The sequence below is a fragment of the Leuresthes tenuis genome, unplaced genomic scaffold (assembly GCF_036924035.1).
Source record: "Leuresthes tenuis unplaced genomic scaffold, fLeuTen1.0.hap1 SCAF_4, whole genome shotgun sequence".
Taxonomy (NCBI): Eukaryota; Metazoa; Chordata; class Actinopteri; order Atheriniformes; family Atherinopsidae; genus Leuresthes; species Leuresthes tenuis.
Window position 1 is genome coordinate 19,119,828 of NW_027325358.1, and position 17,956 is coordinate 19,137,783.

A 17,956-nucleotide genomic window follows, 5' to 3' on the forward strand; every position below is an offset into this window, starting at 1 on the left:
GCATCATTTTGTATATATGTTTAAGCAGCAGATTTGTATAAAAAGAGGGCCAAAGGTTCACTTGCATGGAAGAGACCAAGGTTTGTGAAAAGGAAGCAGAAGATCCAAACAAATCGTTTCCATCCATTTTCCCCAGACTCAAATAAGTCGTACGAAGGCAAAAACCGTTTCAAAAACCTCCCAAAATGTCTGTCATGTGAAGGAAAAAAAGCAATGGAAAGTTGCCACTGGACTTAATCTGCCACTTGATTTATGTGTGTGCAAAAATTCCGCCATCGTTATCTATCTGTCAAGCCCTTTTCTCCTTTGACAGACAGATGTCAGCTGACCAGAGGTGATGGACAGCCTTTATCAGTCTCTGGCAGACTCACACACAGATTGACACAAACACACGAGGTGATGGATTAAGCCTAGACAAAGACAAAATGGCTGGTACCAACGGGTAATAAGCTTTCTCACAGCGGTGGCCCGTTTCATTATATATGGGAGGCAAGTGGGCATGCATAACACCACATACATACACTCTAAACATTCTCTCAATGCTCTGCCTGACACTTAGGAGGACCAGGTTGTGGTGGCGGGAGGCAAAGCAAAGAAGAGCCGGTGCCCTTATGCTCAGATCCGGATCTTCCTTCAGCTGGACGCAGCCAAAACACACCAGCAGGGAGGCACTCGGCCTGAACTCTCTTAACTAGATCACACCAGTTCTATTCTTCATTTTTTTTCTACAAACAAACACATTTATGTTCTTCATCAGCTGAACAACTGCAGGTGTTGACAGGTGAAATCAGTCTCAAAGCTTCTTTTCTCAATAACGATGCTTTAAGATTAGCTCAAGGACCCTTCCCAGTCAACCTTGGGCTATAGAGTTTTATAAAAAGGCATTTACACATGTGAAGGAGAAAGGTCATCCTCTTTTAATTGTTAGAGTTGGTATATCAATCCTAGGAACTTCAATGGAAGGCAACCACAGTTTTGTCTCCATAAAATTGAGTTTCTCGATGCCAATCCAACACATTGAGATAATGTACTTGGAGTTGGAATCACCCCTGCATGTATGTGCTCGGCTTGAAATAACTGGGTCAAAGAGCTCTGTACATGCTCCAGAGTTAAATCTTTTTGTAAAAAAACAAAACACAAATGCACCAATAAATCCAAATTCTCAACAAAGCTGCTCTCATTTACACATTTAATTCTGTGGGAGAACACTGTTGTGTTGGCAAGCGATTCAGGTTTAAAAAAAAATAAATAAAAAAATTCAGCCATGATTAAAGCATTTCATCATTTTTTTTGCCTCATCTTAACAGTTCATGCTGCAAATAATAAAGCATGTTGACATTGTAGCAGCTCATCCTTTGTCTCCTAAACCAACACGTTGGAAGATGCAGTCAAATCACATGTTGGTTTAACCAGCTGAGAAAGTTTTTAGAAGAAGAATAACCAATGGAAAAGCTGCTCTGAAACATTGTAAGAAACATCACAGCTGAAAACACAAAGCCAAGCAGCAGCCGTTTGCCCCCATTTGTGATCTTAATTACGCCCAACTCTGCACGTCAATGAGGAAAGAAGATGGTCGCATTAAAGAGGAAAGTCTCAATTTGATTCGGGTTTGAAAATCGAAAAGCTAACAAACAAGGTGGACAAATAGCCACTAAATATCTTTGGGCAGCAGTTGTCCTTTTTTATTAATCGCTTTATACAATGATGTAAAGGTGCTATGCAGTCTACCTTTTGGCACTCTCCTGGCACCATTATGTGGTGATTGAAAGTATTTTACACACCTGCAAACCACATCGAGAACAAGCCAGCTGAAACACTCAGCTGGCGCTGTGGATAGAGGTATGCTAGCATATGGCTGGCACAGCACTGCAAGGTGTCAGACAAATTCAATTTTTGGTCAATTACTAATGCACCAGACCCGTACACTTAATCCTCCCACGTAACATTGTTACAATGAATCGGAGAAGAACTCGCGGAAACACCACACCCAGACTGGTTTAAGGGAAGTTTGATTGGACAATAAAATCTCTGGACTTACCCCTTCACTAAATTACAATACCTTGATGAAAGAATGAAGCTGCTCCAGCTGGGAGTGAGCCTGACCAAGCTGCCTCTGAAGCTTGTCCAAGACATGGGTGCTCTGCTGGGTCAAACCCTGCATTTGCTCAGTGGCAGTCTGTTCCAGGGCAGCCAAGGCCTGTTCACCCGCTCCTACACGAGCTTGTAAGGCATGCACACGATGCTCCTGTGAAGAAAAACAATACGAACTGATGAGCTGAAATCAAACAATTTACTCTACTGTTTCAGAAAAGAAATGTATACAATCCAGATGGGTCTGTATAACGTATGTGGAAAGTTTAAAGTAGTATTTTGACGTTTTTGACTACAGCGACTCCAGGTGATATATATAGAACGTGCTCAACAGCCCCATTAAGCCGTTTCATGTTAGAATACAAATGTCTGCAGCATTCACTCTGGACTTTTTGTTGTGCAAAAGTAGCAGTTATTTTTCCAGAGCATTCACTGCAAGTGAGCGTGCGTGCATGATGTCAGGGTTGCTGTTTTTCTTTTCTTGCTGACCCATATGTTGCTTTCTACTCGCTCATCAATATCGGGAGTAAACTCGCATACATGCGCTAACACAAAGACAGGCATCAACGAGTGTCTTCTACCACTTGTGATAGTCGATTTCAACACACTACTTATTTGTATCATGTCCTGAAATCTGCCACTATGAAACACGTGCGAACACAAACTGCAGATCGAAATGTCAGCAAATTCTCATAACATAAAGATCTTTCCTGCACAGGTGAGCCCTGATCGACCAGCACCTTCACCGGAAGCAGTTTGATATGGGAATGCTTTTCTAAATCAAGTTGTATGAACATAAAGACAGTATAGGTCAAAATGTTCTACACAGGTCGCCATAGTGACTGACTGAATGGAGGTTATGTCACATTTGAAGTGGAAACGGTGGAAGTGGAAAGTGAAGTTTCCACTTCGAATGTGACTCATTTTGATTTTCAACAAAAAACACTGTTTACATATTTGAAATGATTCATGCTGGTCTGTAAGTGAATACAATTAGCTTCTTATTGTCCAAAGTGCTGTTGCACAAAACAACTTGGTGAAGAAGAAATTCTTTCCTCTGATGCAACATTTCCAATGTTCTGTATTACCCGGGAGAAGCAGCTGGGTGATTCTTTACCTTTTTCTCAAGGTCCTCTGTCAGTTTGGTACAGGAAGCCTCGTACTTGCTCTTCTCTGTTGTTGCAACATTTAACCTTCTCTTCAGAGATTCAATGAGGGCTTTCCTGTTGGTGGCCTCCTCAGATAAAGTCTTTACCTGTACGAAAAGGAAAGCAAAGACATCTTTAAATCTTTAGAACAGAGGAAAAGGCTGACAAAGGGGGAGGAGGACTGCGGTACACTTTAACAGGGAATACTCAATTATGCAGCATATTGATACAGTACAGAGGCTAATTCAAATCTGCTAAGCATTCAACTACTTAATAAGTAAACACAACAGTAGTTGAAATGGATTTCCTTTTCCTTTAGTTCCAGAAAATATAAGCCCTGTGCTATGACTAATATACGATAACAGTCATTATTTCTAGCATTCTACAAAGGCATAATAAACTAATTTGATCATGCTGTATGGTGAGCTGCTCTATTCTGTGTGCACCTTCTTGTCGAGCTCCTCTATCTGCTCCCGGTAACTTTTCTCCATCTCCTGCAGAAACTTCAGTCTCGTCTTCAAGTCCTCCACCAGCTGCCTTTTCATGTGAACATCTCGTTCCGTGTGGCCTACTCTGAGAGCATAAATAAAGACAAAAAAAAAAGGATTTGAAGGATATACATGATGAAGAAGACGCATCTAGCCACACACCTGCTCAGACACAGCCTCACAGTATCAATTCCACATAGCTGACTTAATACAGATACACAGAGACAGACACATACACACACACAAAGCTGCCAGGCACAGTGTCCCCATGCGGTACATCAGGCACGACAGCTCATTATGACAACTAAATACACTGGCATGCTGCTTGGGTAAGTGGAGGGGTGTGAAATAGGGATGCATATATAATTCTAACTGGCGTGCATTAGAACAAGTGCTCTGGCAGGGAATGCCGCTTTAAGTGTGACTGGGGAGTGCTTTGACAAACGGCATTTCGAATCAGCAGTGACACTACTTGAGAAACTGTAATCAAGCATTTAAATGTTTATTATTTTCAGCTCAGCATTACAGCAGTCACATAAAAACATCAGCGGGGTGACTTTGCTTGGAAGAGACCATCAATGACGGGAATATGCTGCAAAAAGTGCTGTTTATCCGTGTGCTGGTCCCTTAGGAGAGAGACAATGTCTCTGCCTGGTAAAAAGTGTATGTCGTAACTGCTGAAAACATGCGCCGTGTCACTTCCTATTTCAATAATCTCCGTTATTTACATGTTTAATATTCCTGAGATCTGCATTGAGGCCTTGTTTTAAGCGGTCTCAGTATGTTAGCATGTTTTATTCTGTTTCCATAAAAGGCAGATATAAGGCACTTTTCATGGTTGTATCGACCTCAGGGAATTGGAACAAATAGAATAAAGATCATAAGGATGCAGTTAATTAAATGCTTTTGCTTTTTTTCTTCTTAATTTCAAAGATGTTGCGGGTCTTTCAGCTCCCACAGACACACACACACACACACACATAATCTTGTGTGTGTTTTAAATAAACAGATGACGCAACGGTACAGCAAATGCTTTCGTGTGAGTAAATGTCCCTGCCTCTCTAGATGGATGAATGCCGGAGGGCGGACTGGTTAAATAAGTGTGAGCTTGTCCTATTGGAGTGACATTAAATTAAATGAGAGAGGAGTCTAGCCTGGGGACTTTGGGGGGGAAGTAGCACTGGCTGGTTACCCCATGGATTTGGCCATTAATGAGAAAACCCATATTGAACCTTTCAGATGACTGTCTAGTGTTGACTTAAAGACGAAGAGCTGCAATAAGAGCCCCAGCAGCTCCCTCTGCCCCAATGCTAATGGCAATTAGATCGACAACATTTATTTTAGATGTTCTCTTCTTTCACACCCCAAAAAGAATAGAGGATAAAAAAGAATGAAGGATATATGGAGCTTGTGCCCGAGTGTGTGATCTCTATTTATGAGTGTTAGTGGAAAGAGGGAAAGAGAGCCTCAAAACTATCTCCCGATCACTCACACGTTTGTTCCCTTTGTTCTGTGCTTGTTGGCAATATTGTTCATCAAACATGCGTGTATTGTAATGATAACCGTCAGTGGTCTGAAGTATGTGTGTAGGAGTGAGCGAGAGTGCACTTTTCTGTGTATGTTGTTAAGAATGAAGAGCGGGTGGATGTTTCATGTGGCTGATAGACAACAGGGCTAAAGATGAAAGAAGTAGCTTCATAAATAAGGCAGGGCCATAGTGCCGGATATTGACTGAGGACATGCCGGTGTACTTTGAAATTCATTTCTTTTTTCCCCCTTCTCTTCTTTAAGGCGAAGCAGCCTTACACCCCGTGTGTGTGTGTGTGCTGAGATGTATATTTCAGAGATGTCTAGACATGTCTTTCATTCTGAGATGGGGTCCCTCCATAGAGGCAAATGGAGTGGTATTCCATAAGAGATGGCGAGTTACGTGTGTGTGCAAGACTGAGTGTGTGACAAGAGCCAAAAGAGAGGCAGAGGCTGTCGCACAAACACAGCTCAGGGATGTTCACTCTGTTGGGCTGTGATCCTCGATGCTTTGGTCCCACACAAACACATATCCACTGTTTTTGTACACATGCTCTGCATGCATTATTGAGAATGGCAGGCAGAGGACAGAGCATACTAGAGAAAGAAGAAGAAAGCCAAGCTGTTCTTTGTACCTTTCTCTCAGTTCAGATGTGAGATGCAGTTCAAATCTCAACAGTTTCCCTTAGTGAATTGTGTATAGCTATGAATTAGGACCATGTGACAGGAAGTGCTGCACGGACTGGAACATGGAACTCACTGGGACTTGTGGCCCACGGGCCAGAGTGTTTGTGGGCCGAAATGCTCCCTCCCGCAGCACAGAAACAATCAATAACTTGCTTTGATTCTCATCGTCTACCCACATATGCGTCAACAAACTACATGACACGAAAGACACCCACATACACACACACACACACACACGTTCATGCATACTAATTCCTTAAGTTGTTTTTATCCACTTGCTCATGAGGAGCTGCATAATTTCACAAGTGATTCACAGCAGAGAGATGAATGCATACGTGGAGAGCAGCAGACGGAGTGCAGCCACACGGTGGAATCAAACACTGCATATGAGAGCTGCAGAGAATGTGCAAAACACAGAGATGCGGAAAGATGGGAGGAAAAAGGCGGGGAAAGGAGTGACGAGAGAGAAAGAAAAATAGAGGCAAAAGAAGAAATGTTTTGGAGAGTAACAATAAGAGAGAAAAAGGAGAAGAGGCGCTAATTAAGACAAAGGTGTAAAACTAACTTTTCCTGCAGCTGGCAGAGCTTGTCCTCCTTCTCTTGGAGCTGGCCTCGCAGGGCTTTGTTAGCGGCCATCTGCCTTGTGACCTCGGCACTTGCACTCTGGGGAGAGGGCACACGGTACGTGCGTTTGTTAATGTGTTTGAGCGTATGTGATGGGGGTGGGGAAGCTTTTCACGACACAGCTGATGGCAGGTCAAGCACAGTATGCTTCCTCATTATATTTACAGTGGGAGGGCGGAAGGTGCTAAAAGAGGTTAAGAGGAATCCTATATTTCTCAAAGTGAGAAAGATAAGGGGGGTAATTAGCAAAAATAACTGTTATAGACTTATAGTACTCAACACATCTCAATGGGGTTCGCATAAAAAGTGATCACTTATATGCTCAGAAAGCTATTAAACAAACAAGTAGCAAACATAGAAATAACACTGACATCATAAAGCTCTTACATCTTAGCCTTCTACGACGCTTTCCTCTTAAAATGTGACTGCTGGAATGCTTTTGACTCTAAAATATCTGGAAATGACTTTTGGATTTAAACTGGGACTACAGATGAGGCTTCTGTAACATTTAGTATTATAGTGTTTTCCCTTAATAACAAAGACATATGGCTCACGATGACAGGTCGGCTTTCTGATTACGAGAGTGACGGATATTCAAACACGCATGTTCTCTTTGGTTTTAAGGGCCCCTGTCTCTTGTGGGTATTGTACCAGCCCAAGCACTTGACAATGTGCTCGCTCAGTGTGTGTGTGTGTGTGTGTGCACCCCCACAGCGCATCCCTCGCCTCTCTCTTAAGCTGTCACCTGCCATGACTTCCTCAGACGTGTGTAACGACAGCAGCAATCTGCTGTGTGACACTGATGAGCTGGCTGCTGAGAGGGTGATAATGCCGTGGTACCACTCACACCTCATTCGTTATGATGTACGGCACGTCGTTGTTGTTACTCCCCATTTCTCATCTCGCTGACAAGTACTCCAAAATAAGATCAAATGATAAGAAATGCTAATTCATGTTGAAATCACATGCAACTTCAGGTGATGCCGTTTGTAAATTAAAAGGCTCCAGAATATGTTTTCTTCTGTTCTTAAAAAATGAATGATTCAAAGTAAAACCTTGACAGAGTTTCTTCGAGGACTGCAAAATGTTTTAACCAGTGCGATGTTAAATTGAGTTAGGAATTGATTATTCACAAAATACGGTGAGATGTTTACTCTGACAAAAAAGCAACACAAAAAACAACAAATGCATGTATAATCCAGTGATACTGGACTGTGTGGCAGAGCATTGAGAATAAGCAACAAAGAGAAAATGAGTGCAACGCATAAAATAACAAATCTTTTCTTTAAACGCACTCGGTGAATGTAGCATTTCTTCAAAAGCATTTATCTATTTCATTCTTTTACAAAATAACTTTAATGTCTTCTGAATCGTCATTGTTTGCCCTGGTTTTAAACTTCATGGCGCTCAAAATCGGGACCGACCATCCTCTTCAGGGATTTATCTCATAAGGCATGAATAAAAAAATAAATAAATGAAAAAAAGAGGAAAGTCTGAGGGCAATTCATAAAGTTAACAAACCACTAACCTTAAGTTTGACTTGAAGTTGTTTCACCTCAGCCTCTAAGGCCTGGGGGGCAGGGTTAGCTGGGGCAGGCAGGGTTCTGCTCTGGCAGGAACACTCAGCGTTTAGTGGTGCTGCTGCTGCTGCTGGTGGTGGTGCAGTCTGCAGAGGGAGAGTAATCCGCTTCCACTGCTCGAGCTCCATCTCCAAAACTTTTTTCTGCTGCTCCACACCAGCCAGGTCAGAGGTCAGCTTCTACAGATTGACCGACAGGCAGACAGGACAGGTGAGCTAGGCCACCGGTGACGGCAACACTAGTAAAAAACTAAGGTTTTGACAAACAAACCACAGATGGTGGGAATTTAAAAGCAATAGCAGCTAAAATACATGGCTGGTTGAACTATATCACACTGATTGCAACAACGTCCTTCACTCTGTGGCTTACTGCAAATAAAACAATTCATTTCAACATCGGCCATAAACTGATTAACATGTAATGCGTTGACTCATTTACTGTCTTATTCATCAATGAGTTTTCGTTTCTAATTCTGGTCACAGAATTGTTTTGTAGGTTTTGTATCAGACTGAATATTGTAGCATTTATTGTACTGAGCTTTGAAAATGAATTCTGATGAAAAAAAATAAGCCTTTTCTGCTGTAAAAATCTTCAATTTCTCAGAAAGAGCACCTCCTCACGCTACATGAATGGGATGAATGCAAGGGAAAAGTAAGCAGAACATTTCTGAAGAATTGTATTTGTTATACATGGAGAAACTGCGGTCTCCGCTTGAGTATTATGTCTGTGTTAAAAATTATTTTTTTATGCTCATGAGGAGACAAATAACGAAGTTTCCTGGTCAAGTGGGGAACAATTCTCACTGTGACTGGCATGCAAAATGAAGCCATCCGGCAGAATGAGGGGAGCACCCTGGGACAGAGGAAGTTCAGCATCTGGTTAGTGGTTGGGTTTAGATTGATGGATGATGATGGTACAACCTGATCATGTAAAATGTACAGTGTATCAATGATTCTGAAGGCAAATATCCAAGATAAACACTATTAACCACATGTGTATGGAGCTGAGAGAGAAAAAAAAAAGAAAAAAGGAGAGAAATAAAAAAAACAAGCTCCGCTTCTTATTCGGAAACATGGACAAGACTCGCATCGTTGCAACTTTGGCTCAATATTGCAACAATTAGCTGTTCTGGTATCATATCAAACATCAAGAATGCTTAATGGCACAAATAGGAGACATGATACATGGAAATATATGCCGCACACATGCAGTAAATGCTGGAAAACACACTGAGCCTGTATACACACACCCAAGTGAAACCACAGATTCCCAGGGGTTTGCTCTATGCTCTGCATACATAGAGGTTATTGATATCTGGTTGCTGGCTGACACCTTTTAATAGAATCCCTCTTGTTTTAGGTTTCCTCTGCTCTGCTGAAGACACACATGCCATATCCCCAGGGAGGGTGGGTAGAGCAAGGGAGGAGTAGAGAATGAAAAGTGGGGCTATGGCCCCAGTGGCAGCGATGCACGAATTAAGAGAGGCATTGATGACACTTCCTGTAAGACAGGCTTTGATTTCACAGGCCATTTTCAGCCGTGGTGAGAGATGACATTGACATGGACTGATATACTGGTAATTCCATTAGGAAGGCAGAGAGGAGACCTCTCTCTATGTGTCTTCTGAGCTACAGTCTCACTGATGCCATTCCAAGTCATCATTAGTAGGGTATACAGGCAAATCAAGGCACATGGAAATTATTATGGGTAAATCAATATGCACACATTATCCAAGAAAAACTAGTGGAATGTCCGAATGTACAAATTCCTCACTGACATTGTAGTTAATCTGCTGGCCAGACATTCATGTGATATATGGTGCAAATACTTCGATTTAAAAAAAATGTCTAGTTTTTCTTTAAGATATTATGCCTGTCCCATGCCTTTAATCCAGCAATAATCCCAGCCATTTAAATGTTAGGAGAGACCATGAGATGCCACACTTAGAGATATGGTTGGTACATTTTGGAAGGTGTTTGGATGATGGCTTGTACAAGGGTTACACTTCGCTGGAACCGGAGCGCAAGCCTCACCTGCTACATGAGGAAAAGGAAAAGAAAGAGACCTTTAAAAAAAAAAAAAAAGACATACGGAGCAAGGAAAACAATGGTTCTTAAGCCAACACTTATTTTATCCACTTGAAGCAGCTGTGAAATTGTGGGACACCCGAACGGATGTTGAAAATAATTTTTCTTCTTCTTTTCCTCCTGTAATATCAGTGAAACGATAAAATATGCATTCGAAAAAATAACGGAGCAGTTGGTATTTGGGCCCTTAATCGCCCTTTAATCTTTAAATGAGCACAAATTGTTTCATTTAGATGTGTTAACCATCCTTAATATAGTCTTTCATATGAAAATAAATCCTTTGTGTGAAATGTAACAGTTTAGGAAGCCCTTTTTAACTTCCTGCACCTATTTCCTACTCAATGACTTTTGACTATTTGACTGGCCAAACAAAATGTTCTTGTGAAAAATGAATTGCCTGCTATGAAATTAGTCTGCCAGGTGTTGGATATTTGCTGAATCTGCAGCTACAGGCTAATCCTGTCGGTTTCAGGGAAAAGTCAATGCAACATCAGATAAAAGTCAGCTACTGTCATCGGTTTTATCCTTTTAGCCGATAGTCAACAAGCTAAATATCAGCCAATACTGATGATAGGCCAGAATATACTGTGTGTGTGTGTATATGTACATATATATAATATATATATATAGTCGAAATGCTGCTTAACACGTTTCACTCTGCTGGTCTCTCTTTTTCCCTCCAAAAAAAGTTTGGAATCACAACAAAAATTTGAATTTGTAATCTGCTAATTTGCTTGAATCTTCAATGTCAATGTTAAACAGATCTGAAATCGAATGCCAGCAACACACACAAAAGTTGGGAATGAGGCATGTTAACCCTTACATTATATCACCTTCCTTTAAAGGACACATTTGAAGTGTTTGTGATACGAACTAACGATGCTAATTGGGGGAGTTTTTCAAAAGGCATCTGTGAATATTCACGCTGAACAAGTTTTCAGCTGCACAACAGCCCGTGGTTGCTGTCTCTTTCTGTAGGACGGCCAGTCAAGCACACACAAACATGCACAGACACACATACACTGTGCCTGAGTAGCTTAAACATAGACTCATCTGACCATTGGAGCTGAGCTGGTGCCCATATAACTATTTTCTTAACTGATGAATGATTGTTGACGGAGTTTGGGTCGAAATGGTGAGCCACGGTCCATCCTGGCTTAAAAAGACTGCGCCTTTTAAATTTATACACAATCCCAACAGCCTCACTTTTCTCTAATCTATATGCTGACTGTAGAATCTCCCAGAATACTCTCACTTGTGTATTTCATAAACTTTTTGCCTTTCTCCCATTATGTGTGCCGCTTGCATCCAATCCTGGATTTGTTTAATTTCTCTAAATGCAATTCAGTTGGTCAGTGAGGAAAGTGAAAATAACTTCCTTTTGTGCTGTTAGATAAAAGTTCAAACAAATCAACAAACTGCAGATTTGAGGATATTCTAAAATAACATTTGAAAAATATCTATTAATAAAGAGATTTGCAGATATTTATCTTAGATATATATATCTTTATCTCCATCTTAGAGTTGAAACTCATACACATATAAGAAGAATGTGACAAGAAAGAAAGAATGGAAGGAGTAAGAGTTAAGAGTTGTGTGAGTTAATGAAGGAGGGAAGCAGAAAGAGGAGGACAAAATGGCCAAAGAATCAGGACACGGAGCAACACAAATAACTCTCTGCGAAACTGCCATGCTACCTCTCACAGGATGGCCCCTGTGGAGGCTGTCCTAAGCCAATTACAAGCGAAGAGTTTTAGTTAGAGAGTTGGCCAGGACCGACTGGAACAAGTCCAAAGTCCATCACCTTTTGGCCTTTCCAGCGAGGGCAACAAGACCTAGCTTTGACCAGTCAGTCGGCTCCAACTTTCTCTGGTGGAGTGACATTAATACTGCAGGAGCACAGAGGAAACAAACAGGAAGACAACAATTCCCTGTCTGTCCATTCACTTAACGGTGTGTGTGTATGTGTGTGTGTATATATGTGAGCCTTTGCTGTTGTGTCTAACTCTAAGGTCTTGTTGGGTTTCAGCAATCAGATGCCTAGTGGGTGCACAAGGGCCACTTTCTAGGTGGCAATACTATGAAAGATGCACTCTGACCCATGTGTACAAGCCAATGAGGCTGTATCTGCACTGTTTTCTGAGTAAAGACAGACAAAAACATGTACTTAATCATGCATCCAGTGGGTTTTTGCTGGCTGCAGCTGTGTCTGAATTTACCAAGAAGAAGTCTCCTGCCTACCAGAGTAATGACTATCTGTCAAACAGTGTGTATTTGCGTGTGTGTGTGTGTGTGTGTGTGTGTGCCTCTGTGCGTACACATGTTGGTGTTTATTGGGTGGCCTTGACAGGAAAGTCACGGTTAGGGAAGGAAGAGCCTGGTGTTTTATTTACACACTATAGCAAGTCTTAGAGTTTCTGACCTGAATGTAGACACTAAATAACTAAACAGGTGTGTGGCAAGGGATGCTGTAAAGAAACAGTCACCTTGTGCTCGTCCGTGAACACAAGTGCACTTGTTTGGAGGAATGTAACTGTTAGTGACACGGGTCGTTGTGGATAACTGGCTCGCTGAAACAAGCCACAGAAGAAAACAGTTGCAGAGTCAGGGAGAGGTGGAGAGCGAGAGATTCCCTACCTCCCTTTTGTTTAGTGAATCTAACATCCACAGATGAGGCTAGGCTTGTCAGCTATCTTATTAAGCACAAGAAGGGTATGCTACTGTTCCATCTTCAGCCCCCCCCAAAACATAAGACGTCAGAAAAACAAAGACGAAGCAGAAGGAGAAGAAAAAAAAGAAGAAATTTCCTTTATGGCTCGCACTTACAGCTGGCCTTTTCGCTTCACTCATCTCTCGGCATTTCCCTGGTTACCTGTGTGAGCTGCTTGCTGCTGTTGAGCTTCTCAGTAAGAGTATTGAGCTGTGCTGTGATCATCTCATTGGCCCTCCGCAGCTCCCTGGCTGAGAGCAGAGCATCTTTCCTCGCACTTTGCAGGATGTCAATGTGACACTGTAGAGACTCGATGCGCTGCTGCAGAGAAGAGGAGGAGCAGCGCCGACTCCTCGCCAACATCGTCTTCCCCCTCCACCTCCTTTTCGCTCCTCTTGTCCCTCGCTCCCAGGGCTCATGCTGTTTATGATCTAACAGGAGGAAGTACATGCAGCTGCCTCAGAGTTGACATGTGCAGAAAACATCAAAATCCCTATTTAGAAGCTCCAGCTGGGAGTTAAAAGGCGCATGTAAAAAAGGTTTGTGTGCACAAGTGAAAACTCTGATATATATATATATATATATATATAACAACTGGGATGGTCTTTTTTTTTTTTTTTCATTTATAACAATTTCAGGAGTTCAGAGAGGAAATTAAATAATATCTTGTTAACTTATCAAATGTTTGTTTTTGATCAAAAGCGTGTAAATACAGCGAGCGTTCTATCTGATTGAATTAATAGTCGAATCAATTTTTTGCAGTTAAGCATGCGTGTGAAAAAGGAAAACTCAAGCTCCTCACCTCGGGTCAGAAAATCAGGTGGTTTTCTCGTAGATACTGCTGCCGGTGCCTCTGTGGTTGAGATCAGTGAACACCTGTAGGACTAAAAGAACAGCAAAGTCCCACTGTGACGAAAAGCAGCTGTTTAATACAACACAACATGTTGTGCTGCCTGAGACGTGGCTCACAACGACACTATGATCACAGAGTGTGCTCAGCTTAACGGAACAAGACAAATCACCCTGTGCTTTAATAATTTACCTGAGCATGCTCAACTGACTCCAACTTGAGCGACTCGGTGAGGATATTACCTCTGACAGATACTTGCAAATGTCACTTTTGTTCAATCACTGTCTGAGAGATCCAATTCACACTTACAGTGAGACGGCTGTTATCCTATAGTCATTTGCACACATAAGTGTCTGTATGTGACAACTCCCAACTGCACCATTGTTTGTAGTGACATCAAAGAAGACCCCCCCCCCCCCCCCTCTCTCTCCCAAGCACACCGCCTTCCTTTCTGCCTTCATCCTTTATATGGCGGTCAGGTAGGATTTGATCAGTGCCAGGTTTGATCACACATGCAGAATACCGTTTGGTTTGTGACATAAGAGCGTTGGGTTGTCACAGCAATGAGCCCAGGAGGAGTTGATGGGCATATTTAGTGGATCTGGAAAGGGGAAACTAAAAGGGGATCTGAGAAAAGGGTCTTTGACAGCTCCCAAGTCACATAAAACAACAAGAAGCCTCTCTTCTTCTTTGCTTTTTTTACCTTGCTCCACTCCATCCAAATAAAAAGAAGAGAGGAGAGAAAGACTGAACATCTTTAAAAGGTCTGTCTTTTTCCTTTCTTCATCTATATTCTTGACTGACTTTTTTTTCCTCTCCAGGGTTTTGAGCTGCTATGTCCTGCTGTGGAGTGGTTTAATGTGGACGAGAACAAGGGTCCAGGCCTATTGATTTCATGGTTTAGAGAGGAGCTTGAAAAAAAAAAAAAAAAAGGGCCAGTGGCACTATCCGTGCGGTTTGGGCTTAATCATGCAACACGTAGTTATAAAAACCTTATTTTCATTATTGATGAACCTTTTTGATTAATAAAGAAATGTGTCCATTCTAACCAGAGTCTAAGGTGCAGGTGCTCCATTTAATTTATTCAGATTTAGTTCACCAGCTTCTATGATGAAGAAACCAAAAAGAACAATCAAAAAGCTACTTTATCAACAAAATTTCTACTCACACAAATCCAAGGAAAAAAAAAAAGCCTTATTACGCCCTGCTGTCAAAGGTAAAGTACCAACAACATGTTTAGCTTCCTCCTCAAAACTTCTATATCCACCAAAAATGTTTGAATAGATGTTTAGATGCTGGGGACATTTTAGTGAAAGGAATCTCCTTTCATTTATTTCTTCAAAGAAAATGAAAAACGCATCTAGTTTTTAAAGTTGGAGGGACTGGTGTTGATTCAGAGCACATTTGAGGAAATTTCTGAACAAAAATGCGGACCAAGGAGGGCGATAATAACCTCCTGTGACAAAAGGATTGTTTGGACTCAGTTTTTACAAGATTCACTTTATATGATGAGACACCTGTGGAAAAACCGTCCAGTCAGAATAAGGCATAAAACCTGAAGGCATTTTTAAAGGATTTAACGGTCGACTTTTCACATAAACCTAATTAAAACCTTACTTTAGTCAGCAAGAAATTAAGATCAACTCAATGGTCACATCTGACTAGATATGGTTATTTTTTCAAGTCGGAAAAAATAAGTAAAGAAGCAAATGAGGGCAGACCAACCTTTCTATTAGCGTGTTGTCTGTGAGGTGCCGTCCCAGAGGGGCCGCCGTTCAGACTATCCGAGTACTCTTCAGCGCTGTCACTGGAAGGAAAGGTGAAGTTTATTACAGGCCACAAGTTGAACCTGCAACCCTGGTTCTGAAAGTACCACCCTTGGACAAAAATCCAATTTACCTTTTATGGTTGATTTAGTTGACATCAAGCAAAAATATGTGCATTTTGCCCCCCTGTTTCCAACAGAAAATCAATGTCCCATCCAATTTCTGAGCTGGAAGTGTAAATGTGGGCGTAAATTAAGTGAAAAGCTGCAGTGTCTGATGCTGTTGGTGAATGCATCAACATGTATGAGAGTGGCTGTGGCCTTCATTAGCTCTCCGTGTGTGACAGACGTGTGTGAGAGGCACGGCTGAGCAGAGCCACGCGAAGTTGCATCTGATGGACACGCGGTAAGGGCTTCCTGAGGTACACACACACACACACACACACGCATGTGCTTGCACGCACAAACACACAGACAGACACGCACACAGGTTTATTGACAGTGACCTTTGACGTGAAGGTGGAAGCCAGTGACATTTACGCTGGTGGGTTTATTAAGGTGGGGCCTGGGAGAGGCAGCAGAGGTAAAGACCACAGAGAGGGGATCTAACTGGAACATGACATGGCTGGGGGCTAGTTAGGGTTAAAACCAGACTGGTGGGGGCACAGGGACTTGCTGAGGATTACTAATCACCAACACTGAGACAGAGGTTACATTCATTTGATTATAAAACTACCCCCTTCATGCTGGAGAGGCAACTGAACAGGTCTGACTTAAAGTTGGCCTTATGAAAGCATATGTGAACGAACTCATTACCTGCATTATTAATTTCAACATGCTTTAAGTACGCGTCATACACTACAACTGACAGGAATTTCTCTCAGTAGGATTCCCTGTTTCCATCTGTCTTAAGTGAACATGGGGAAGATCAGTCAACATGAGTAATAGTAACTGTATGCACGGGCTGACGAAATTATCTGTGCATACTCTGTAGTTAAGAATGCTGCAAACGGATGTGCTGATTATCCTTCAGAGGAGACCTTCTCACGCTGTGCGTAGGCATATGTGTGCAATTTAAGGCCATGTCCAAATCTGTGTGGGCCAAATACGGATGGGTGACAAGTTAAAGGAAATCGTTGAAACTTGATAAATGCTTCCACACAGGCCTCATGGGGACACTGGCTGGTTTAAGAAGTTCAAAATTCATGTTTTTAATTCATCCAATCTAAACCTGTTCCAACCGATGATAGATAAAAGCTTTCCAGTTCCAAGGTAAACGGTAATTAAACTGCACTAACGTAGAATTTTTCTAACTCGGACGAGAAAAAAAAAAAGAATATCACTCATCACTTGAAGCTGGGCAGCCTTGCAAAGATGTCGGTTTTGCTTTTGCTGGTCAAGGACATTTCAATGTGTGAACAGAGGGGAACAACTTCACCTCAGTCGTCCCTGATAGTGTGTCCAAAAGTTGAAGAATCAACACCTGGGACCAGCAAACTCATCTAGTAACTAGTAAACTTTATTAAGAGGCCTCATTCGCAGCTTCTTTCCTTGTGACATGTTTGGCCTCTGATAATTCGATGCTAGATTGTATGTCGTGTTTGGTCTTCCATAAGTGATCGTGTGCAAAATTTAAACATATTCCTCGGTGCCTTAACTGAACTGACCATCACCACCTGCTCTCTTTCTGAAAGGTTCAAAAACAAGGAGGGGGAACAGGTGGTAGGAACAAGATTTTTTGGGGGGGGCTATCCTATCTTTGGCTTTAAAAAGCCTGACATCTTTATTTGGCACTACTATAACTAGACCACAGCTTCTTAGGCAAAAACACTGTATTTCTGGGAGCATAGAAGCAGACATATTTGTAAGGAGGCCCCTTACAGAATAAGAAACTCAGAAGGCTTCACAGTAGTAAATCAGTTGACAGGTGCATTAAATAAGACAACATCTCAGTTTAGACCGCTCCTTCACAAATCCGCTTAGATCCTCCTCTCAGGTAAAGTGTTTATTACGCCGCTGCTTATTAGCCACGAAGAGACGCATTAGGAAAGCAGGGCATAGCTGCACCCAGTCCCCGTTAAATGGCCTCATGCGAATAGAGCTGGGGTGGATTACAGTGTGATGAATTAGTTGGTGAAGAGATGGTGAGTAAGCAGGGCCGAGGTAAAGAGAACAGATAGAGGAAGGCATGCAGGGAGAGAAAGAAAAAGGGGAATAAATATCAGTGAGTGTTTGAAATCAACCAACCATCACTCAATAGATGTTGGCTCAGTGGCTCTTTTGCATAAAACATACATGAAATAATTACTGGCGATGGTTCTTAATTTAGAGGGTGTTAAACAGCTTGTAGACATCTGGTACTGATCCGAGTCGGGTCATTCAAAATTTATCTAACCAAA

General features: G+C 41.9%; 1 protein-coding gene across 1 annotated transcript in view; it reads right to left on the reverse strand.

The window, feature by feature from the left end:
• cntln (centlein, centrosomal protein) overlaps positions 1-17,956 on the reverse strand; it is an 85,545-nt gene that overhangs the window by 18,010 nt on the left and 49,579 nt on the right. The window contains exons 17-24 of the mRNA XM_072384961.1: positions 15,518-15,599; positions 13,745-13,826; positions 13,105-13,373; positions 8,094-8,324; positions 6,507-6,604; positions 3,686-3,812; positions 3,209-3,346; positions 2,060-2,245 (exon numbers count right to left, since the gene is read on the reverse strand). Of these exons, the coding sequence (XP_072241062.1) occupies positions 2,060-2,245; positions 3,209-3,346; positions 3,686-3,812; positions 6,507-6,604; positions 8,094-8,324; positions 13,105-13,373; positions 13,745-13,826; positions 15,518-15,599 (1,213 nt within the window). The remainder of the gene's footprint in view (positions 1-2,059; positions 2,246-3,208; positions 3,347-3,685; positions 3,813-6,506; positions 6,605-8,093; positions 8,325-13,104; positions 13,374-13,744; positions 13,827-15,517; positions 15,600-17,956) is intronic.